Source organism: Aotus nancymaae, unplaced genomic scaffold, assembly GCF_030222135.1.
Source record: "Aotus nancymaae isolate 86718 unplaced genomic scaffold, 86718_ANA_hifiasm-v0.15.2.pri h1tg000057l, whole genome shotgun sequence".
Classification (NCBI taxonomy): domain Eukaryota; kingdom Metazoa; phylum Chordata; class Mammalia; order Primates; family Aotidae; genus Aotus; species Aotus nancymaae.
Genome location: NW_026988471.1, coordinates 45,927,192 through 45,952,482, shown reverse-complemented (window position 1 = coordinate 45,952,482; position 25,291 = coordinate 45,927,192). Strand labels below are relative to the sequence as shown.

Here is a 25,291-nt window from a genome sequence, read left to right as displayed (position 1 = left end):
CAGTTTAGATATTTGATCTTACTGCACTGGGTAAGCAGCCCCCAGTCTGTCCCATAACAATAATTAAGTATTTTTTGTTTGATAGGAGAAGAATGGAGATAAATGCATGTGTTCGGTTGGTTTTGGCAGCAAGCAGTTAAGATGCCAAGTTTTTTCTCCCTTGCATGATATTGTATATCCTTTGAAGTACATGCTTTAAATGAAGGCAGTGAATTAATAATGATTTGCTTACTATTAGTAGAGAGCAACTGAAAAGAATTCAGGAAGGTGCAGGACAGTCTACTTGGTATGTGAAATAGCAGAAGGTAGTTGATGCAGATGATTTCCGCCAGTGTTGTATTGCTTTTATGGAGGAGATTTTGGGAGATGCTTACTCTGCCACTTTTACTGATATCACCTCATTCATTCCATTTTATAAATAAAAGTGATTCACTGATTTGGAACATCCTGTTCTTCGAAAAAAGTAAAAAGAATACTTTTATGGAGAATGTTCCAAGGCAAAGAAATAGCCCAGGGCTGATTCATGTCCATCCTAAACATGCATTCCCAGAGCCGACTTGTGGATTTGGTTCAAATCCATACACTTATGAACTGCAGAGAGGAAACTGTTTTGATCCCAGCAGTGGGAGATAGTGACATGCAGCATGAGTGTGGTAGAGAAGCAATGTTTGCCAAGAGAACAATGTCTCAAACCTTCTTGTGATAAATGCGTTAATCCTTAGGCCATTATAATGTGCCATTCAGCTTCTATCTGAAAACTCATTTGGTTGATTTTATCATTCAGTGTAATTGTTCTAAAAATTAACATCATAGTTATGGAACTGTGAAGGATTGTTAGAAGTGGAAGAAACTTTACAAATCAACTACAGTAGCTGTTAGGGTGAGCTTTGATAATGATCTTGACTACCATCCATTTAGTGTCTTCTGGCGCCAGATACAGTGTTCAGTGACTGATACAGACTGTCTCATGTAATCCTCATATCTTAGGGAGATAGTATTAATTTATCATCTCTATTTGACAGGTCAGGAAGTGGCCATTAATTGCTCAAGGTCACACAATTATTAAGAGATAGAGTCAGGGCTTAGTTTTTGGTGACCTCAAGACCTGGGCTTTGAGCTGTCTTGTCACTTAGTGCAGCAGTTCCCAACCTTTTTGGCACCAGGGACTGGTTTCATAGAAGACAGTTTTTCCATGGACCAGGGGTGGGGTGGGGAATGGTTTCAGGATGATTCAAGGCATTAAATTATTGTGTACTTTACATCATTATTACATTGTAATATATAATGAAATAATTATACAACTCACCATAATGTAGAATCAGTGGGAGCCCGGAGCTTGTTTTCCTGCAACTAGATGGTCCCATTTGGGGGTGACAGGAGACAGTGACAGGTCATCAGGCATTAGATTCTCATAAGGAGCATGCAACCTAGATTCCTTGCATGTGCAGTTCACAACAGGGTTCCTGCTCCTGAGAATCTAATGCTGCTGCTGATCTGATAGAAGCTAGAGCTCAGGCAGTAATGCGAGTGATCTGGAGTGGATATAAATACAGATGAAACTTCACTCCCTTGCTCACCCACCCCTCACCTCCTGTTATGAAGCCTGGGGGTTGGGGACCCCTGACTTAAGCAACTCACTTAAAATCTAAAGCCAGGTAGTCAATATTGTGCTATCAGACCAGGTGTAGTGGCTCAACCCTGTAATCACAGGAAGCGGGGAGGCCATGACAGGGAGGACCCCTTGACACCAGGAGTTCAAGATCAGCCTGGGCAACATAGCAAGGCCTCATCTGTATTTAAAATACATATATATAATTAAAAAATATATATTTATACATACACATATATATTTTAAATATATACATACACATATATATGTATGTGTATGTTGTGCTGTCTCTAAAGTGACAACTTCCCCCTGATAACTGAGGCTTGATTATGAGGCCAGGTTTCCCCACTTGACTCATTTGCAGTAGGATGAGTTCATATGCAGGTTCTTTCATCTATTCCAGAAATCATTTTGGATGCTTATGTGTGTGACACCCTATGCTAGGTAGGCATTGTTGATACAAAGGCAAGTGAGACATTTCATCAATGCTCTTTTTGTGCTTCAACAGGGTAGGGACAGTCTAAAGTCAATTATCCCACCAATATGTGTACACACAAGCACACACAAACTTAACACATATTAAATGAGAGTCTGTGATTCACAAGGCATTTGTCTGACTAATGTGGGAACGAATGAGTTAGCATACAGAATTTGAAACATGGGACCCCAAATTAGACACTGATGACTCAATTAACATTATCTGTTAATAGAAGCACATGCATCTTTCTTCCAACAGCCACCTCCAAAACTTTCCAATACATTTGCTTGATAAGCTTCCCAGCAAGTGTCCAACCCTAGGTAGAGGAAGGAGAAGAGGGCATGGGTGAAGAGAAAGCTTGGTTAAGGCAAGGGACACCCATACTCATTTCTCGGAGCCTACATCCTAAGCAAAAATCAAATAAACCAAAGTGCTAGGTGTCCTCTCAGCTTTTGGGTAGAAGGGCCTTTCTATAAGGTATTCATTATTTGAGGGGCCCAGGAAGGGAAATTGGTGTTTATGTCTTTCCCACTCACTGCTGCAATGCCTGAAACTCCACTGGTAGAGATTTTGATATGAGAGCCCAAGAGCTGGCATTCATCACTCTTGATTTAACTGTTGAGAAATGTTTTGTGGAGGATTTTGTCTTTTCACATGTCCTCTTCTAAGTGCAAAAACTCCCAAAAGGAGGAAAATATAGATCAAATACATACTGAGGTATTAGTGACCTATCAGATTCTCTCCCCTTCTCCGCCATGCTCCCAGGAACATAAATGAGACAAGAATTAGGGTATCTGAGAGAAAAGGAACTGAAAAGAGGGAGAGACTTGAGAAAGTGTCCCAGTTGTTAGACACTTACGTCATTTTTGACTGTTCTTTCAGTGCATGGAACATGTGTGCTATGCTTTTAGACAGTAGTCTTAAGATAATTCCATAAAACTTTCTACAAATAAGAAAAAATGAAATTTACAGAGTTGCTATGTTGGGAATTTTCACAGATGTTTAACTTGTAAAATACGTAAGTCTGTTGATTCTTATAAGATGAGCGATTTTGATATAAATGTGAAATAGAATAGTTTCAGAGAAACTCTACAACAATGAATGTTAAATAAGTGGAGATCCTGTTTATGTGGCATAAACCGTTATTTTGTGCAATTTGAATATACTTATATTCCATAGAACTGCAGGGAGCCCTAGGAGCCTAATCACCACTTAAAGGCCACACCTCTCAATACTATCATGTTGACAATGCCTGAATTTTGGAGGGGACACATCCAAACCATAGCATAGACCAGCCTCTGGACATGTGCCCCTGGGCAAAAGATTGGTGGAGTGTATCCTCTGGAAAAACTCAGTGAACCCAGAGGAAAGAACACCATATCCCAACACTTAGGGAACCCTAGGATTTGCTATTCACTTGTTTGATCTCAACATATCCTAGCCACATACCCAGAATTTCCACCATGCAAGTAAGAAAAGCCTCTAACATGAACAAGAGATGGAGATAAACAGACAGAAGGATGGAAACCTGGTTGAAAATAGAACTCTGGGAATAGAGGGAGAAGACTTTTAAAAATACAATTAGCATCCTCAGAGAGATGAGAACAGGAACATTATTTTCAACTTAGGATTCTATATTTACCCAAACAAACAATGAATTGTGAAAACAAAGATTTTCAACATGCAAAAACTCATAAAAATTACCTCCCAAATACCAGCTGAAAAGATGCCACTGGTAATAAATACAGCAAAACAAAGGAGCAAATCCAGAAAGAAGGCATGGGACCCAGGAGAAAGCGGATACAATCTGGGAGAGAGTAGTGAAGAAATGTCCCAGGTTGACCACTGTGCAGCAAACTGAGAGAGAAACCAATCAATATAATAGAAAAAGAAAATAGGGAACTCTAGTAGGAATGTTTCTAAAGAAAAAGGGGCAAAAGAACAGCTGATATGATGGGGAAAAAATGAAGAAAATATATATAGCAAAATGTGCAAGTGAAAAAAATGAGGCACTAATTGACTCCAGGTAAAACAAAAGGCTGTACAAGAAAAGAAATAGGCCAGGCACGGTGGCTTATGCTTGTAATCCCAGCACTTTGGGAGGCCAAGGCAGGCAGACTTGAGGTCAGGAGTTCAAGACCAGCCTGGGCAACATGGTGAGACTCTGTCTCTACTAAAAATGCCAAAGTTAACTGGGCATGGTGGAACATGCCTGTAATCCCACCTACTCAGGCGGTTGAGGCAGGAGCATCGTTTGAACCCGGAAGGTGGAGGTTTCAGTGAGCCAAGATCATACCACTGCATCCAGCCTGGGTGACAGAGCAAGACTCTGTCTCCAAAAAAAAAAAAGAAAAGTATTGTATTGTTGGATGATCATTTAAGAATGAACCTGTCTTCAGGGAGGGATATTTGGATAGAATGTAATTTTATAAGTATTCAGTTCATTGTATACTTTGTGTTATCATAACTTTTGATTACATGCAAGAACATTGGTACTCAATACTCAGATAAAAAACAAATGCTGTGATAAGACGATGCAGTCTTTTATTTTTATTATTTTATATTATTTTATTTTTGAGACAGAGTCTTACTCTGTCACCCAGGCTGGAGTGCAGTGGCATGATCTCAGCTCACTGAAACCTCTGCCTCTTGGGTTCAAGCAATTCTCTTGCCTCAGCCTCCCAAGTAGCTGGGATTATAGGCACCCACCACCATGCCTGGCTAATTTTTTGTATTTTCAGTAGAGATGGGGTTTCTCCATGTTGGCCAGGCTGGTCTTGAACTCCAGGCCTCACTCAAGTGATCTGCCCACCTTAGCCTCCCAAAGTGCTGGGATTACAGATATGAGCAACCACACCTGGCTTATTTTTATTTTTTTGAGAACAGGGTCTTGTTATGTTGCCCAGGCAGGTGTTGAACTCCTGGACTTATGCTATCCTCCTGCCTCTGCCTCCCTAAGTGCTAGGATTCCAGGCATGAGCCACCACACTCAGCTCAATGCATAGTCTTTTCTAAATTTGGGCATCACTTTCTATGGATTGTCACAAATGGGATTTACTAGAGATTATATACATGTTTTTAATAAATTTTGCCAGACCTTCAGCAATCAAGAGCATTCTATTTCAGCAAATTTGTACGTCTTGTTTATCATTATTCTTTTTTGGAGGGGAGGGGAATGCAGTCTCACTGTGTCACCAGGCTAGAGTGCGGTGGTGAAATCTCGGTTGGCTGCAACCTCTACCTCCTGGGTTCAAGAGATTCTCCTGCCTCAGCCTTCTGAGTAGCTGGGACTACAGGCACATGCCACCATGCCCAGCTAATTTTTGTATTTTTAGTAGAGATGGGGTTTCACCACGTTGGCCAGAATGGTCTTGATCTCCTGACCTCTTGATCCACCTGCCTCAGCCTCCCAAAGTGCTGGGATTACAGGCATCAGCCACCGGGCCTGGCCCATTATTCTTAAAATATTCATTAATTTGGTAGTTTAAACATGGTGTCTAGTTGTTTTAATTTAATATGTTTTATTGATTTGAGGCTATGCAATCTAATTAGTGTTTATTAACCAATTACTTGTGGTCCTTCCTGTATACTTTCTGGTTAGAGATTTTGAGCCCTGTTGACTTAGGATAGGCTGCCTCATTGTTAATATATGTGAAACCTACAATCACCAGAAATCTGACTTGTAGATCTGGTGCAATATAGTAGAGACCTATAGACATTCACCCAGTCTCTTCAAACACTTTTGAGAATGAGGCTAGTTATAAAAGATACATACAGGCACCCATCTTTCCTTATTTCTATGATTGGTGAAAATGAGCTCACTGAAATATGTTAATCAGTTATACATACAATCTCAAAGGTTAGGCTGGGCACAGTGGCTTATGCCTGTAATCCCAGCACTCTGGGAGGCCGAGGCGGGCCGATCACTTGAGGTCAGGAATTTGAGACCAGCCTGGCCAACATGGTGAAACTGCGTCTCTACTAAAAATACAAAAATTAGCTGGGCATGGCAGTGCACACCTGTAATCCCAGCTACTTGGGAGGCTGAAGCACAAGAATAGCTCGAACCTGAGAGGTGGAGGTTGCAGTGAGCGGAGATCATGCCACTGCACCCCAGCCTGGGTGACAGAGCGAGACTCCATCTCAAAAAGAAACAATAACAACCAAATCTCAAAGGTTAACCTATGAAAAAATGAATAGTGACATATGAAGGCATGACAGATTACTACTTAGTTTTTTAGTTATCCAAAGTTCATGAAGTTTGAATTAAAAAATGCTCTAGGATCTTATGTGCCCGAAGGCCTCTCGGTATAGAGAAGCTATTCTCACTTGTTAAAAACAAAACAAAACATGCAGCCTTCTTTGTGTCAGGGATTCAGGTGAATTACATTTAGTCTCCAAGTGTAGGTGGTATCAGGAGAAACAACTGGTACAGACTTTGGTTGGAAAATGGCTTTTAATCTTCACGTTACCAATGTAAGGTTGTATACTTATTGGCGATTTCAGTTACTTTTAAACTAATCATTGATGATGGATCAGCATCATTTTTTTTTTTGTCCAGAGGAAAGTCTGTGAGGAGAGTATCTACACGTGCCTTTTGGGGTAGATGACAAAGGACATGTTCTACCATAAGTAAAAAGGGCCATTTTTCTTTTACCCACAGAAAAACATTGTGTTGAAAACTTCTACCAGACACCATTCACTTTTAGCTCCTGGATAAGGACCAAGCCTCACAAATCCCAAGATCAAAAGGTGCAGCTCACTCATACCAGCATGGTTTAAAGAGAAACAAATCCTAATCATTTTCAGACAAAACTGGGCAATGGAAAACTTTCATTTGTATTTTCTCTTGCCCTCACTCCTCCCCTTTAATTGATTTCATTGCTTTCATAAGTGACCTAAGTCTCTTGATCTACCAAAAAACTGCATGATTTTATTCCCTCCTGAATGTGTTTCAAAATGTGGGCATTAAGGATATCAGATATTCTGTACTACTTCTTTGAACATATAGAGGCTACTTTTTTATGACTACTTATTACTCCCATTAGAATAAAGAAGAGGAAGATTTTATTTTTCTAAAGACCACCCCTCCCCACCACCACCAATATCTACTTGGCATGGAGGCTCTAGCGACTCAGTCCTTTTCTTGTCTGTTGCTGGTGGGAGTATACACTAATACAACCCTTTGAAAGCAGTTTGGCAGTATGTATAAAGGTATAAAAACTGCCTTTTCACTCACAAATTCTACCTTGAGAAAACCTTCCTAAAGTAATCATCTAAAATACAGAAATATTCATCTATACTAAAATATAATCAAGGGATAATTTGTCCAAATGTGGCTATAAGAGTTTAAATTTTTTAAAAAGGTATAATTTGTAACAGCAAGATAACAGCAGCAACAATTTAATAGCAGAGAGGAAATCATTTTAAGAGAATATTATGTATCCATTCAAAAAATATTTGGCAGCCATTTAAACAATGATTGTGAAAATTATAAAAATACCACCAGAAATGTTTATGATCTAATGTGTAGTGAAAAATGCAGGACCAAATTGAGATGGGTATTACGATTAAAATAATGTAAGAAAAATCATGTGTATGAAGAATAGGAAATGCATTAAAATTCTTTTAATGGCTATGCTGAGACACAGTGACTAAGGGTGATTGCTTATATTTCTTTCTTTCCCATTGGTTTCACAGTATTTCAAAATATAATTTTGTTTGTTTGTGACAGAGTCTCGCAGTGTCACCCAGGCTGGTGTGCATTGGCGTGATCTCTGCTCACTGCAACCTCCACCTCCCGAGTTCAAGCAATTCTTCTGCTTCAGCCTCCCAAATAACTGGGATTATAGGTGCCCACCACCATGCCTGGCTAATTTTTGTATGTTTAGTGGAGACGGGGTTTCGCCATGTTGGCCTGGCTGGTCTCGAGCTCCTGACCCCAAGTGATCCTCCTGCCTTGGTCTCCCAAAGTGCTGGGATTACAGGGGTGAGACACCGCTCTTGGCCTCAAAATACAATTTTTTTGTTTTTTGAGACGGAGTCTCTCTTTGTCACCCAGGTTGAAGTGCAGTGGTGCAATCTTGGCTCACTGCAACCTCTGCCTCCTGGGTTCAAGCCATTCTCCTACTTTAGCCTCCTGAGTAGCTGGGATTACAGGCGGGCGCCACTACACCTGGCTAATTTTTGTATTTTTTTAGTAGAGACTGGTTTCACCATGTTGGTCAGACTGGTCTCGAACTCCTGACCTCAAGTGATCGCCCGCCTCGGCCTCCCAAAGTGCTGGGATTATAGGCTCAAATAGAATTTTTAAAACCAGAAAACAGGCAGTGTTTGAGGAAAAGAGCCATCAATATGGATAAGATGAAAACACTTTGTTATTTAAATAAAAATAGTCCCACTTACTGCTACTTAATTAGGACTCAGTCATTTGTATGATGTTTGAGGTCTCCAGTGATTTACTAAGCAGATTCTTTGCAGTAATTGGTTCTCTTAGTTGTATATACAGGGAAAATATGAGAAACACACCTTTCCCTATAGTGGGAACAAAGAAATGTGTTTCTTTGATGTCAGAAATATTTTGGGGTGTTTCTGTATTTCTTAAAACCTGACAGGCCTAAAAAGAATAAGGAAAGGATTAGACAAACAGGAGTCTATACAGATACAAATGACATTACATTATCGGTTTCAGTCACCTTTAAAAGTTCCAAAGTATCAGACCTGTGGCGTAGACTATGCCCTCAAACCAGCATTGCGAATGCTGCGGAATCATTCCAACTGTTTTAGCATTTAAGAAATTAGTTAAATTAAAAACTAAGCCAATAGTTTGAAATTCCAAGGGGAGCAGAAAAAGAATTAATAAACACAGTCTGGTTGAGTAAACCAGAAAATTGATTTCTGCTTGAATGGAATCTGGAAGTGAAGATGATTAAAGGCAGGTCCCAGTCTCAACCTCCTCAAGGATAAGTTTTACTTGCAGGTAATATTTTGGGAAAAATATAACATTTAAAATATAGCTTATAGATGTGCTAGAATTTTTTTTTTTTAATGGAGTCTCACTCTATTGCTCAGGCTGGAGTCCAGTGGTGGAATCTCCCTTCACTGCAATCTCTGCATCCCAGGTTTAAGTGATTCTCCTACCTCAGCCTCCCCAGTAGCTGGGATTACAGATGACCGCCACCACGCCCTGCTAATTTTTGTATTTTTAGTAGAGACGGGGTTTCACCATGTTGACCAAGCTAGTCTCAAACTCCTGGCCTCAGGTGATCCGCCCACCTCTACCTCCCAAAGTGCTGGGATTACAGGTGTGAGCCACCGCCCCTGGCCTGTGCTAGAATTTTTAAGAAAATGATGTTTATCCTAGCAATTTTCTTCCTAAAAAAATCTGTGCTGCTTTCCAACAGCGTTAACATCAACCGAGTCATGAGCATGAAGAATTTCCTGTATTTTCTTTTAATAATTTCTTGACTGAGAACAGGAAAGTGAGAATGTATTGGTTAGAATTTTTTCAGTTGTAATTGACAGAAACCTTCCAAATTAGCTTAAGCAAAAAATAAAAACATAAAAGTGGGGTGGAATGTACTGGCGCCTATAACCTCCGGCACGTTCAGTACTGTTTTCTCATTTCTCTCCTACCTTAGACACGTTATCTCGAGAGCTAGGCAAGATGGCCGCCCCAGGGCTGCACCCTGCCCTCTTAGCAGCGAGTGTGAAAAGGCAGGCTCCTCTGATTGGCCAGCTAGGGTCATGTGCCTTCCCCTGGGCCAATCACTGTGATGAGGAATGGGGGATCCTCTGGTCAGTCAAGGTCCCCTGCCCATCTCTGTGTGGTGGGAGGTGCTCCATCCTACCCACGCTGAGGGAGTGAGCTTAGCTATCCAGAGACTAGGGAAAAAATGCCAGGAAGCGGGACGACACCTACCTTCTACCTGGACTGCAAAAAGAGGGTGCTCCTGCTATCTTAAGTGACAGGAATCTCCAGGCACCAGAGGCATGAAAATAGAAAGATGGCCTTCCAGATCTCCATTCTTGTCAATGCCCTTCATTCCTTTGGTCCTTCATTTGTCTGAAGTTGCTTCTCCTACTGTTAGCAAAGCATCTGGGAGATTCATGAGAAGAGCCTCCCAGTCCTGCTCCTGCAGGTGCTGAGGCTTTAGCCATTTGCCTCATCAGGGCAGTTCTCACACCTGGGGCAGCAGCCTGGCCAAGTGGGAGGAGAGGGTTCAGGGCAGTTGCCAGCCCTGTCCAAGTTTGAGGCCAGAACTGCCTCAGATATCAAACCATTGTGGGTTGTCTTCTGCTCCTGTGGCCTCCTAAGAAAACAGAGGATGAGGCAGTGAACACCTCCAGCCAGTCTGAATTACCTGGGGGTCCCTGGCATGTGTGTTCCTGTGAAAGCTGCACCTTGAGGTGGGGCAGGTTTGTGTTCACTTGGTGTCGCCCCTCCCATGAGGCAGCCTAACTAGAAACCCAGACCGTCACATGTTCTCTTCTTGTAGAAATAAACAGTATTCTACTCTGAAGGTAGACTTCAGAGGAATAGTCAATTATTAATTTTGCAAATGTGAATAACTTTCGGCCCCTAACAGGTTTGCTTTTACCCCACCCACCAGCATATATGTCCGCCTTCTCTTGGGAACCTGTAGACCAGTGTTTACAGAATTCTAGAATTTCCTGAATTGCATAGGCCCTGCCACACACCTCCCCTTGAGTTCGCAGGTAGGGGGCTGTAGCTTTGCCTTGTACCCACCTCCACACAGGATGCTGTCCTCCTTGCTGAGGCTTTTTTTCCCCTTTTTTGGGCAGTGTATTCCTGCCTATCACACACATCAAATTTGGGGAGATCATTTTTACCACCCCGTGTATTAATTTCAGTTTATGCTGCTTATTACTTGTATTTAATGCATGGATATATAGAGATATTTGTGGTCATAATTTTTTCTGACCCATTCTCTTTTCAGTATGATCCACTGAAAGTTGTTTGTGCCAAGATAAATGGGAATGGACTATGTGCTCTTTCTACATTCCCTTTAGCTTTATGTATAAGGTTAAAGAAAAACAGCTTAGAACTAAATGCTGATATGTTCCAGCATGGAGAAGCAAGGCCAGTAACTAGCTCTGGCTCCCACAGCTGAAATGTGAAATCACTGGTTTCTAAGCCTGCTGAGCCTCATTTTCTCATCTGTTAAATAGAGATATTAGCACCTCCTGCACCAGGCTGGCATTAAGATGAAATGAAAGTACGTGTGTGAATGGCCGCTGTGAAGTAGAGATGGCTGCAAGGAGGGGGCAGCTCTCTGGTCTGTGGGGAGCTGTCAGTGGGCAACAGTGAAGCCTGCCTGCTGAACCTGTTTTGGGTCAGGGTAGAGAGGAGCCCTGGAAGACCAGCACCCAAAGGGCTTTAACCTGCTCCTGTCTGCAAGCGAGGAGTCAGAATGAAGGCTTGCAGAAACTGGAAGTACATGGTGACATTTAGATGTTTACATCTGCCATCAATTTGTAAAAACCATTCTCATGTTCATACACATGTAAAAAGCAAAAAAGTCATAACTTGACAAAGTTGAATTTCAGGTTCCTCAGTGCATGTTTTTTTCTTTTTTAGAGATGGGGTTTTACCGTGTTGGCCAGGCTGGTCTCAAACTCCTGGCCTCAAGAGATCTACCTGCCTGGGCCTCCCAAAGTGCTGGGATTACAGGTGTGAGCCACCATGTCTAGCCCCTCACTGCATTTTTTGACAGGGGCCTGTGCAGAAATCTATTAAAACATAAAAGTGTTTTATGTTTCTTGGTCCACTTAGTCCATTCCTGCTGCTATTAACAAAATACCTTAGACTAGGTAATTTATAAACCACAGAAATTTATTGTTCACAGTTCTGGAGGCCAGGAAGTCCAAGATAAAACTGGTGTCTGGTGAGGGCCCCCATCTTCATAGATGGTGCTTCTAGCTGCATCCGCACACAGCGAAGGGCAGAAGCTTCCGCCATAAGAGGATGAAGCTAGAAAGCACCATCCTTCCTGTCCGAGGAAGGCAGACAAGCTTCCTCAGGCCTCTTTTACAAGCGCACAAATCCCATTCGTGAGGAAGAAGCCCTCATGACCTAATCACCTCCCAAAGGCCCCATATGTTAACACTATCACAGGGGCCATTAGGTTCCAACATAGGAATCCTGGGAGGACATCAACATCCAGACCATAGCAGCATACAAAGATTCTTCACCTGGGAAACAGAATGTGTGCGCTTTCTGGAGAAAGAGGAGTTTTTTAAAAGTAAGTTTAGCAAATTCAAGTTGGTTGCTATGGTGTAAGATTGAGTCATATGTCTCATATTATAGGATTTGCTTCATGTTTCCTTTTTCCTCCTGAGTTTACTTGATATCTTTTGTCTTAACAACTTAAGATCAAATTTTATAACATAGTAATGATTAAAAATCCCTTTTGCACATGAATCTGAGTGCTCTCCACCAGTCTCTATCTGCTTGCCCCATGCCTTTGCCCTCATATTCCTCCCTCCCTGTCCACCTGTGTCCTACCTATCTTCAAGGTGCTACTCCAGACCCCTCTTCCATGAAGCCTCGGCACGCCACTTGCCTCTCCCCGTGGCCTCTCCTCACTGTGAACTCATCACAGGCCCTCTGACCTGGTAGACACACTCATTTCATGTTTAATTCTATTCTGTGAGAGTTTCCTTTTTTGTTGCTGTGGTGGTGGTGGTGGTTCTTTAGCTCGTATATTGTGATTTTTACTCGATTTTTGTCCTTGTCTTCACAACTAGATTGCAGGCACCCTGAAGTCGATGATCTTAGACGAAACGTCTTTAACATCCACCAGAATCTCTGGCCTAAATACCTTGCACACAGCCGGTTTCAGTGAATATTTGTGGATTTGACTTTTTAAGCTTTGTTTTAATGAGGTTTGACACATTCAACCTAGCGGCAGTCCCTAACCCCCAGGACATTCATGGTTCAGAAAGTTGAATGGAAGCTAATTCCTCCTGTTAACTTGCACACAGATTAAGATACCCCGGCCACCAGTAATCATCTGTTCTTTGGTCTTTTCTACTAATTAAATCAGCACAGTCCAGTTAACACTTTTTATTTTGTTTTTGCAATGTAGTGAATTTGTCCCAGCAAGGTTAAAATGAATAACATCCTTTTCTCTAGGCTTGTCCTCAAGGCCCTGCCCATTTTAACCTAGCTTTCCCAGCACAGCTTCCCACAAACGCTTCCACCAGTCTCAAATGTACTTCCTTAGTCCTCTTAGACCCCTTGGACCAGATGGGCTTACTCCCTGACATGCTCTCCATAGCATCCTATGCATCCTTTGTGTGAACTCCCCATGTTTGTGATTTTTTGTTTTTTTGAGTAAGGTATGCCTTCCTTGCTAGAATGTGAGCCTCCTGAGCATAGGAAATGCATGCCTACCTTGTCGATGAGGACTAAGTTCTGCTGCCAGTAAGAGACCCTAAATAATGATGTTACAAGCAAGATAGGAATTGATTTATCTCTTGTATGAAGTCTCTGCAGTAGGCAGTTTAGGGCTGATTGGCAACTCCATAGCATCAGACTCCTCCTATGGGCTGCTCTGCTGAGCATCGCTTCCATCCTCATGGTCCCAGACAGCAGGGAACAGGGGCCCAGCTGGCAGGAAGGAGTGTGGGGAAGAAACACAATATGCCTTCTCCTGAAGGCTTTCCCTTGGAATTTGCATGCACCTTTTTCACCTCCATCCTATTGGCCCAAGATTAATTATGCGGCCACAGCTAGCTGCTGGGGAGGCTGGGAAGTGAATCTTTATTCTGGATAGACATGAGCCCAGTTAAAAATTGTTCTAATACTGGCTGGGTGCAGTGGCTCTTGCCTATAATCCCAACACTTTGGGAGGCTGAGGTGGGTGGATCACGAGATCAGGAGTTCAAGACCAGCCTAGCCAAGATGGTGAAACCCCATCTCTACTAAAACTACAAAAATTAGCTGGGCATGGTGGTGGGCACCTATAATCCCAGCTACTCGGGAGGCTGAGGCAGGGAATTGCTTGAGCCTGGAAGGCAGAGGTTGCAGTGAACCAAGATTGTGCCACTGCACTCCAACCTGAGTAACAGAGCGAGACTCCATCTCAAAAAAAAAAAAAAAAAAATTATGCTAATACTGACAAATGAGGAGAGAACAGCTGTTAGGAGACAGTCATATGCCACTGTATTCCCAGTTTCCAGCCTACTGCCTGGAACCTTGTATATTGGCTGAATAAAGACATGAGCTGATAGGCTGGGTGAGGTGACTCACGCCTATAATCCTAGCACTTTGGGAGGCCGAGGCGGGCGATCACCTGAAGTCAAAGTTTGAGACCAGCCTTACCAACATTGGTGAAACCCCTTCTCTACTTAAAAAAATATATATACAAAAATGAGCTGGGTGTGGTGGTGGGCACCTGTAATCCCAGCTACTTGGTAGGCTGAGGTTGCAGTGAGCCAAGATTGCACCACTGCACTCTAGCCTGGGTGACAGAGTGAGACTCTGCTAAAAAAAAAAAGAAAAAAAAGACATGAGCTGAGCACTGATGTATTCATTTGCTAGGGCTGCCATAACAAAGTACCACAAACTGGGTATTTGTTGTGCCCTGTGCAGTAGAAATTTGTTGTCTCACAGTTGTGGAGACTAGAAGTCCCAGCCCAAGGTGTTGGCAGTGTGTGGGTTCCTTCTGGGTGCTGCGAGGGACAATCTGTTCATGCCTCATTCGCAGCTCATGGTGGCTTGCTGGCACTCCTTGGTCATCCTCAGTTTATAGTTCCATGCCTTTGTTTTCACATGATGTTTTCCCTGCAAGCTTGTCTTTGTATCTAAATTTCCCCTTTTAATAGAGGACACCAGCCATATTGGATGAGGCCCCACCCTAATGACTGCATCGTAAATAATTACACCTGCAGCAACCCTATTTCCAAATCAGGTCACATGCTGAGGTACTGGGAATTCCAAATTCATTAGACCTTAAAAACTGGAGAGAGACACCATTCAGCATGGAAGCCATGTCAACGCAATGGAAATTCATAGGACTTACAATTTTGGGGCGTAGAATTCAATACCTAACAACCTGGGACAGTTTCATCTACTTTCACGTTCTCTAGGAGGCATCTGGCATTTGGCTGCTCTGTGCTACCCCAGAGTGATATATGTCTTTACTCTAGAGGAGAGTATTGATTTTACAGATTAACCAGTCCCAGCCTCTCAGCCCTGGGGGAGGAGTGTGTGCAGCACGGGATCTCAGGCTTACCAAAGGCCTATAATGTTACGCAGCGTTATGACCCATCAGAAGTTGGACCTAAATAAACCAGGCTTCTTCGTGGTATGACAGAGACCCAGGAGCTCTCCAGGAAAGTCTGAGTCATTTGCAGCAAGATGAAAACTCCTGGCCTTGGTGACATCCTGGAGCCCACTGGGATCACACTTAACAGGACAGCCCGGTTACACCAGAGCCTAGTTTGTCATCTGAAAGCCAGGCATCTAGCTTAGCTCTTGCTCACCCCAGCCCCTCCAGCCTCCATTTATTCTTTTGTGGTATTTCTGTTTGGGTTCTGGCTATATCCCTCACTGGACACTAAACTCCCTGGAGGCCAAAGTGAGTGTTTTATTCATCTGTGTAAAAATCCCTACAGCTCCCATTGGTTAAAGTTACCCTCAAGTAGAAGCACAATTAAATAGGGCTTTCTCAGAGGGAAGAGAATGATATTCTCATCAGGAGGGTTGAGATGTAATCATGCGCCAGAGCTGAGGAATAGATACCATAAAAGGTTCCCTGTTGTTTATTTTGACATCAAGTTCTAAGACTCTAGGAAGGTGATTATTCTGCTCTCCCCTGGAGACAGAATGTCAGTGGTCTTTGAAAGGTTTAGCTTTGGGGAAACCACATTTGCCAAAACATGACCCTGACAAAAGCAAGGTTTAGGAAATGGCCAATCTGATTGTGGAAGAGACGCTTAGTGCTGCATGGTAAACCCGGAGGTCTCCTTTTGCACACGCATCATACACCATGTGAGACCCAAGCTCTAGATCACACTTGAGGATCCCAGTAAAGGAGAGAGCAGACTACTCAGCTTTAAGGAAGAGGAAGACATGGTTCAAATGTCCCTGTTGTTTTAAACACCCTCCCATTGAGCTGGGTTCAGAAATGGCACATCCCAAGCCATCTGTCCACTCAAGTCGTCCTCGGATGGGGCAGCAGCGGGGACTTTGCTAGAGCTGTTTCCTGGCCATTGAAGGACCCTCCCATGAGCAGTCTCAGAATAGTCACGGCTTTGCCACAGCATGCCTGTGGCTTTGGAATATGAACTTGGGCTTATATCCACTTCCCTAATGCTCCCTCTTAAAGGTCCCATCTGCCGCATGTGGAATAGCATTCAGTAACTTCTTCTGCAGCACATCTTAGTCCCTTTGATTCAGATGACCAAGGTCATGCAAGGAAGCTGCTGGATGGGATGGCAACACATCTTGCTTCATCAGACTTCACACCTGGACTCCCAGGCAGCTCGAGACTAGGAAGCTTAGAAAGCAAAGCCACATTAGGCCTGGGGAAAAGGGGTAGGTCGCTCCTTTTTTTAGCCATTCTGCAGATGGCTGTCATAGGTGTGGAATGAACGGTAGCACACTCGGCATCATCTCTTGCCCCAGCTACTCATCTGGCTTGAGAGCACTGCATTATTATGGCCAAACTGAGAGGCAGCTGCACAAACTGTTCCTGTGCAGATTTTCTTGGCGTTTTGCTCTTTTGTGTTTATTATGGCTTAGATTTCTTCAATTTGAGTGCAGAATTCACACCAGAGAGCCTCACTCTGACAGCAACCTCTGTCACACGTATGCATCAGTTTGAAAACGACTGTTTTCATCTTTCTTCCATGAGTTGTAAAATGATGAGGCGCATCTATCCCTTGATTATCAGACATGTGCTTGGCTGATAATAACAGACTCCGTTCATGGTGGGGTAATTGAGAATGGCAGCCCTGATTACATGGCTGTGTCACCTGCCAGAGAGAATGGGAAAGCCTTGCTTTAAATCCTGTGGAAGGGCTGGGTGCAGTGGCTCACATCTGTAATCCCAGCACTTTGGGAAGCTGAGGCAGGTGGATCATGAGGTCAGGAGTTCGAGACCAGGATGGCCAATATGGTGAAACCCCATCTTTACTAAAAGTACAAAAATTAGCCAGGTGTGGTGGCATGTGCCTGTAGTCCCAGCTACTCAGGAGGCTGAGGCAGAAGAATTACTTGAACCCAGAAGGCGGAGGCTGCAGTGAGCCGAGATCACACCACTGCACTCCATCCTGGGCTATTGAGTGAGATTCTGTCTCAAATAAATTAAATAAATAATAAATAAATAAAAAAGTAAATCCCTCCCTCCCTCCCATGGAGAGTCTGCAGCTCAGTGCTTGTTCTGCCAAATCTGTGGTGCTCATTTGTGGCCAGCCTTACCTATTATAAGGATCTTACAGGATACATGTCTCTATTATGACCTTACTGTTGGCTTTATCTTTTTTTTTCCCCTCCCCTCCCTTCCCCTCCCCTTCCCTCATCTCTCTTTCAGGGTCTCATTCTGGTTCCCAGGCTGGAGTGCAGTGGTGTGATCACAGCTCACTGCAGCCTGGACATCCCAGGCTCAGATGATCCTCCCACCTCAGCCTCCCAAGTATCTGGGACCACAGGAACACATCATCACAACAGGCTAATTTTTATAATTTTTGTAGAGACAGAGTCTCGCCATGTTGCCCAGGCTTGTCTTGAACTCCTGACCTCAAGTAAACCCCCAGCCTCAGCCTCCCAAAGTGCTGGGATTACAGGCATGAGCAACCATGCCTGGCCTCTATTTTTCTTTACCTAATTTCCATAGTCAATTATCTATACTTTAAGTATCATTTTTTTCTCATTTCAGAAGCCCTCGTGTTCATTGTAGAAAAATTAGAATATGCATATCAGCAAAAAAAATTTTTCTCATTTCCTTTTTATTCAACATGCCACTACCCCAAGAAAACTGTTTGTGAACATTCTGAGATACTTTCATTCCAAGTTTTTTAATGCACATTTGTTCAGCTTCATTTTTGACTTAATGATATTTGGGAGTTGTTTTTATATCTATAAAAAGTCATCTCCGGGCGCAGTGGCTTATGCCTGTAATCCCAGTACTTTGGGAGGCTGAGGCGGGTGGATCACGAGGTCAAGAGATTGAGACCATCCTGGCCAACATAGTGAAACCCGTCTCCACTAAAATACAAAAATTAGCTGGGCATGGTGGTGTGCGCCTGTAGTCCCAGCTACTCGGGACACTGAGGCAGGAGAATTGCTTGAACCCAGGAGGCGGAGGTTGCGGTGAGCCAACATCGCACCACTGCACTCCAGCCTGGCACCTGACGACAGAGTGAGACTCTGTCTCAAAAAAAAAAAAAAAAAAAAATCGTCAACACTTGACTGCTGGATGGAAGCATTGTAATTTATTTAACCAGGCACATATCATGCATTATTTAGTTTATTTCCCATTTTTCACTTTTGGAAACAATGTTGCAGTCATTGTGGCTAAATATTTGCACATATTCTCAATTGTTTTCTTAGGGTGAATGCCTAAAACTGAAATGGCTGGGTCAAAATAATAAACATATGTTGTCCTAAACTCCGTATTGTGAAAACTTGAAAAATATATACAACTTAGACTACTGTATTGAAACCATATGTACCTAGTCAACAGTGTTCAACTTCAGGCCAATTTTTTGGTTAATACTCCCACCCACTTCCCCTAACTCCTAAATTATTTAGAAACAGATCCAAGACATCATGCTAGAAAAACATATATTTTTGTTTTATGCCCTGTACCTCCCCCGAGGCAAGGAGCACCAGCTATTTGAAAATGGGAGGGGGCAAAAGTGAATTACTAGGGGGAAAAAAGATTAACATCATGTTAGCATTATCCAGTATGGTGTTCCAGCTATTCCCATTTTCCCTGCCACATTCTAGGCTCAGGACTCAGCATTTGTCTCCTGGATTCCTGCAACAACCAATAACCATTCTCCTTTCTCCTTTCTCCCAATCTGGATAAGCATATATGTTTTCTTTGTTGGTTTTTTCTTTTGTTTTGTTTGTTTGTTTGTTTGTTTGTTTGTTTTTTGAGGCAGAGTTTCGATTTTGTTGCCCAGTCTGGAGTGCAATGGCATGATCTTGGCTCACTGCAACATCTGCCTCCTAGGTTCAAGCGATTCTCCTGCCTCAGCCTCCCACATAGTTGGGATTACAGCCATGTGCCACCATGCCTGGCTAATTTTTTGTATTTTTAGTAGAGACAGGGTTTCTCCATGTTGGTCAGGCTGGTCTTGAACTCCTGACCTCAGGGGATCCTCCCACCTCGGTCTCCCAAAGTGCTAGGATTACAGGCTTGAGCCACCACGCCCAGCTTTTCTTTCTTTCTTTCTTTTTTTTTTTTTTTGAGACTGAGTTTTGCTCCTGTTGCCCAGGCTGGAGTGCAATGGCGCAATCTTGGCTCACCGCCACCTGCACCTCCCAGGTTCAAGCTATTCTCCTGGCTCAGCCTCCTGAGTAGCTGGGATTACAGGCATATGCCACCATGCCTGGCTAACTTTTTTTGTATTTTTAGTAGAGATAGGGTTTCTCCATGTTGGTGAGGCTGGTCTCGAATTCCTGACCTCAGGTGATCTGCCCGCCTTGGCCTCCCAAAGTGCTGGGATTACAGGTGTGAGCCACCATGTTGGCTGGTATATATGTTTTTATGCTGTTTCATATCTTGCCAGATTGCACTCTGGAAAGGCTGATCAAATTTACGCTTCTGCCAGCATCATAAGGAGTGCCCGTGCTGGTTGTTAAAGCTTTGGCTTCCTTCTTTCCCTCTCTCCTTCCTTCCCTTCCCTCCCTCCCTTCTCTCCCTTCCTCCCTCCCTCCCTTCCCTTCCTTCTTTCCTGCCTTTTCTCCTTCCCTTTCTTTCTTCCTCTCTCTTTTCTTTCTTAACCTTTTTAAAATTTTAGAACCCCTTTCTCCTTACATCATGGGGAAAAAAAGGAATTAATTTTTTAAATTAGAACTTATTTGGTTATAAATGAGGTTAAAGCCCTTCTTCCCTGAAGTTTGCTCATTAAATGTTTGTATATCTTCTTTGTGAATTGCCTGTTGCTAATTTTCCTACCAGAGTGATTGTCTTTTTAAAATTGTGTTCACCCATATATGTTAATCTTATAGCATTGTGCTTATATCAGTGAATTGCTATGAATAGTTTTTTGAACTAAGGTAACATATATAACATTTATATGAAAGAATAAGCATTGTTATAAAGCTAACAGCTTGGAGCAGCAAGTCACCTTTAACAGTCAGAGGGACAAGTTCGGCGTGAGGCCTGCCTGCTTCTGTGAGGGGCCGGGGGACCTGAGTGTGGGCTGGGGGCCCAGGGGCATCAGGGACCCTGGCAGGGACAAGGGAAGCAGGTACCACTCACCTACCCTCCTTCACTCCTCACCATTGTGCACAAGAAGAGTGAGCAGGCGCTACTCCCATTTCACAGTGACTTGTCCCAGCTCACACCTTAATGAGATCTCTCAAGACCAAATGTGGGATTTTTGTACCATATCGCATTGATTTATATGTTTATTAGTAAAAGGCAAATAAAGTATTAAAAGATATCAAATATTAGTATAATAATAATGAAGCAATTTTTTAAATGTTTGATAGCATGAAGGCCCGGGTCCTGGTCATTATAACGTGAAAATACCTCCAACCAGCTCTATTACTTCTTGTTTTCAATCCAGAGTACCTCAATTCTTGCCCAGCTGTTCAGTAAGTATTCTGAATGACAGACTGCCTCCCAACCCCAGGGGTATGGTTATGGTGGTAGGTTTTCTGTTTCTATGTGGGAGGTGCGGGTGGGGGTAAGATGGGGGAATGATCATCTGTATACAGTTCTGGTACATACAGTTGCCTGTCAAGGCAATCAGGAGTGAACCACTCAAATACCTGGAAGTTCTCAACCAACTTCAGGTTCAGAGTGACTCCAGGCCCAAAGACTGTGGCTGAATTATGGGGCCAGTTGGAAGAAGCATAATCAGCCATCAGTGTTACCAACTAGATGCTTTGTTGTGGGTGCCTTTACTGAACTGAAGCAAGCAGTGTGGAGTGGCTGCCTCCTGCCAGCCAGCACATCTATTCTGTGTGTGTGTGTGTAGCTTCTGGGAGCCCAAGGAAGCAAAAAGTTGAAGCAGAAACATTTTTATTGAACTAAACGGGACCATTAAGGCATTGGCAATCACCCCACCCTCAAGACTCAGGACAGACACAGGGAGGAGACTCAAGTCCATGGAGAGATACAAAGAACGTGGATCTTGGGAGTGCACAGGACGCCTCCAAAGCCTAGAGAAGACCAGGAAAGGTTATAAAAGCATAACATGGCCCGGCACGGTGGCTCACACCTGTAATCCCAGCACTTTGAAGGCAGAGGCCGGTGGATCACCTGAGGTCAGGAGTTTGAGACCAGCCTGACCAACATGGAGAAACCCCATCTCTACTAAAAATGCAAAAATTAGCCAGGTATGGTGGCTCATGCCTGTAATCCCAGCTACTCGGGAGGCTGAGGCAGGAGAATCACTGGAACCTGGGAGGCAAAGGTTTCAGTGAGCCGAGATCGAGCCATTGCACTCCAGCCTGGGCAATAAGAGCAAAACTCCATCTCAAAAGAAAAAAAAAAAAAGCATAATATGAAGTTTACCAATGGGGGATTTTTTTTTTCAATGTCAAAAGACAGTTTTAATTCCCATAGCTTTGTTGCTTTCAGCCTGCACCTCAGTCTGAAAGTCCCCATGATTTGCTGGTATGTAGACTCATTTGAGGTGGGGGAGACAGAAATACAAATTCTGCCTGTAAGGAAATGGGCCCACTCTGGGGAGTCAAGGGGCTAGGAGGAGAAGCTGGAGCAGTGGGTGGGAGAGGGCTAGTACTGCCACTGTCTGGGCTGCAGATCACCTCCCCTAGCCCCACCTAGCCCCCGCCCCCGCCCATGGCCTTCAGAATCTCTGCCCCAGAGCTGCTGGGCAGCAGCGTAGCAAAGCCTTTATCTAGAGTGTTAATGGGGAGGCCCTGCCAGTGAAATTGCAGACAGACTGACAGCAGGAGGCTGGGGGATCCACATACCTTAGTGGCATCACTATGATCCAGAAGCATGTTTGTCAGAGGCCATGGGGTTGAGCATTCTCAGGAACACTGAGTCATGCTAACCAAACTACCAGGCAACTGAGCGAGAAGCCAGAAGATGTAGTGTTAACGTCTAAGCATTCACCGTATGGGCCTGGTGACTAGAGCGCTGATCAGTGGAGTGTCTCCCTTATAGAAGATTTTAGGGAAGCTGAAGACAAGCAGAAGGTCATTGGTGGCAGTGAAATCAGGGGAGGGAACCAGCTTGATGTTCTCAAGATGGCCGAGACGCAGGCTGCAGCCTCTTGAGGGGTGGCCTTGTGGGGTGCAGGCCCCCTGAACCTGCTGTTCTCTGCCCTGGCCTCCCAGGCCTCCACATGCACGTTGAACCCTCATTGATAGCACTAAACTAATTGAGGCTTCAGCTTCCTTTGACATTTGGCCAGGACTTGATTAGATTTCCAGGCTGCTCCTCTCCTTCTGGCAAGGGAAACATCCTGTCATTTAAAGCGGTTTCTGTGGGCAGCTGATTTCATGTGCTCTGGACTGACCGCTCTGTCACTGCAGGGCAGAGTGGAAATCACAAGTAGGTGATAATAGTAAATAATAACAGTGGTGGTAGCTAACTGCTTGGCTGGCCAAGTCTCTTTGTCTTAGAGAGATGCCAGCCAGAGCCCCATAGCCCCTAGAGGCAGGTGCTTGGCCCCATATGATGAGCAAGAGTGGGAAGCCCATTCCTGGGGTGGTGGGACTAGGACTGGAACTCAGGCTTGTGTGACTCTGAAACCCTTGATCTTAACCACCACGCTGGTGTCTCAAATGCCTCTGGACTTCAAGCCTATGTGCATGTGCCCCCAGCATGGAAAACACCGACCTAAGAAATTGAAGTAAGTCTCTGAAAATGGCATTTATTTGTATTTTATCACTACAGAAGAGAAGCTTTGTTTAAATAATTGGCAAACTAAGGCCAGGTGTGGTGGCGCATGCCTGTAATCCCAGCTACTCAGGAGGCTGAGGCACGAGAATCCCTTGAGCCCAGGAGGTGGAGGTTGCAGTGAGCTGAGATTGCGCCATTGCACTCCAGCCTGGGTGACAGAGTGAGACCCTATCTCAGGAAAAAAAAAAAAAAAAAAAAAAAACAACACAATAATTTGTTAAAGCATTTTCTAAAAATGAAAACATGACTTTTAAAAATTAGAACTTGTGGATTCCTTGAGAATATTCTGAGCTGGGGTCCATGGACCTGGTTGAGAAACACCTTACTTTAATCACTCCGGGTCAGTGACTGAAACACAGCCCAGTTTGAGAGGCGGTTAGGGCTTTTGAGTTAGACCATCCGGGTTCAGCATTCATTCTCTTCACTCATTCTCACTCAAGCATCATAAGGAGTGTCCGTGCTGGTTGTTAAAGCTTTGGCTTCCTTCTTTGGCTGAGGTCACCAGGGGGAAAGATGATGGCATCTCCATGAGCCAAGTGCCCTTTGGGAGAAGGGATGCCTTGAGGTGCAGGTGGGGTGTGACCCCATCTCCCGCAGCAGGTTCTAGGTGGCCCCTGGCTTGGCCTGGCCTCTCAGCCCCCCTTCAGCCTCAGCTCCAAGGACATGCTCCAATTCAAGGGTCTGCGGGCTTCAGCCCAGGCTGGCAAGGCCCTGGTTTCCATCCTTGGGGAATTTGTCTACCACATCCAATAGTTCGAAGCTCAGACACAGAAGCCTCAGGGTTTTGCTTTCACTGTCTCATCAGTTCCTGTTTTCTGCTCTGTTTTCAGAAAACCCCTGGCCCGGGAGCATACACAGCTTTAAGACAATTCCCTAAGCAGTCTCCTACTGTAGCCAGAATGGGCCGAGAACACAGCCTTTACTTCAACAACACATTTGGCTTTTAAAATAAAGCAGTCTTGGCACCAAGCTCTACTTGGAGGTTTAGCACATTCTTATGTTTAGAAAACTGTATTTTGTCTATTCCTTGGAGGGGTTTGGCCACGGAACATGATTGATTGCTTGGGGTGACCGTCCTGCTTGCTTGTCTGGGATAGTCCCAGCATAATTGCCAGTTCTTTCTCAAAAGTGTCCTGGTCTGAGTAATAAAGTGTATGGTCACTATGCTTCTTACCAAAGAGCAGATTTGGAGATACTGTGCCCTGGGCTGCTGTCGGACAGGCCCCGATGCCTGGGCTCTGCTGTGTGTGGCCTTGTTCCCTCTAGCTAGAATGCAACTGCATCAGGGTTATAAGGCCTCATGGCCCTCTTGAAGACTTCCCTAGGTGGTCAGCATTAAACGGAGGCCAAGCTGAGCTTCACAGTATCCCAAAAGGTGGTTCTTTCTCTCTTCGAACCCCCTGAATTTTACAATATGGATTCAACCTGATGAGTATTTGTGGTTTCAAGTCAACAACATTTTGAGTATCTGCCACATGCAAGAGGCTGAGCTGGGGTTGCAGAGTGGAGACTTGAAACAAAGATGAATGAGGCATGTGACTAAGTTCAGGGAGGGTCATGGGGGGAGATGGGGCCGGAAAGGGAGTGTGGGGTAGTCCCAGCTGGGGGAAGCCATACAAGCTGTGCCAAGACACTCCTGCCAATTGCCCTGTGTTTGAAGCTCAGGGCCTGCCCTCACGCGGATGGCAGTTCCAACAGGAAGATGGGCTGTGGTCTCAGGAAGCTGCCAAATCATTGCACCAGGTGCACAGAGGAGCCATTGTGACAACGAAGGCTGCAGGCATTCGGAGGAGGGAGAGGGCAGCGTGGCCTGAGCTTGGGAGGTGAGGGGTGGCCCGCACATAGGAGGGTAGCTTGGCCAGCACCCCAGGGATCAGGAGGCTGAGATCAGCAGAGGAAAGAGTCAGGGGCGAGGAAGCCTATCTGAGCAAAGGCCCAGAGCAGAAATAAGCATTTGCTGGAGGGGAACAGAGGCAGCCTGGATCAATGACAGTGGAAGGACCAATGACAAGTGAGGGCGTGGGAGGGGAGGAGAAGGGTCCTCGGAAGTCTGGGACCATGTGCTTTCTGCCCTAGGGGCTTTGGGTAGATCCTATGCATGACAGCAGTGTCTCAGCA

General features: G+C 44.3%; 1 protein-coding gene across 1 annotated transcript in view; it reads left to right on the top strand.

The window, feature by feature from the left end:
* The window catches only part of STPG4 (sperm-tail PG-rich repeat containing 4), a 51,926-nt gene extending 27,806 nt beyond the window's left edge, over positions 1-24,120 (top strand). Inside the window, exons 8-9 of the mRNA XM_012473733.2 lie at positions 20,785-20,889; positions 24,004-24,120. Of these exons, the coding sequence (XP_012329156.2) occupies positions 20,785-20,889; positions 24,004-24,120 (222 nt within the window). The remainder of the gene's footprint in view (positions 1-20,784; positions 20,890-24,003) is intronic.
* The last annotated feature ends 1,171 nt before the right edge of the window (positions 24,121-25,291 follow it).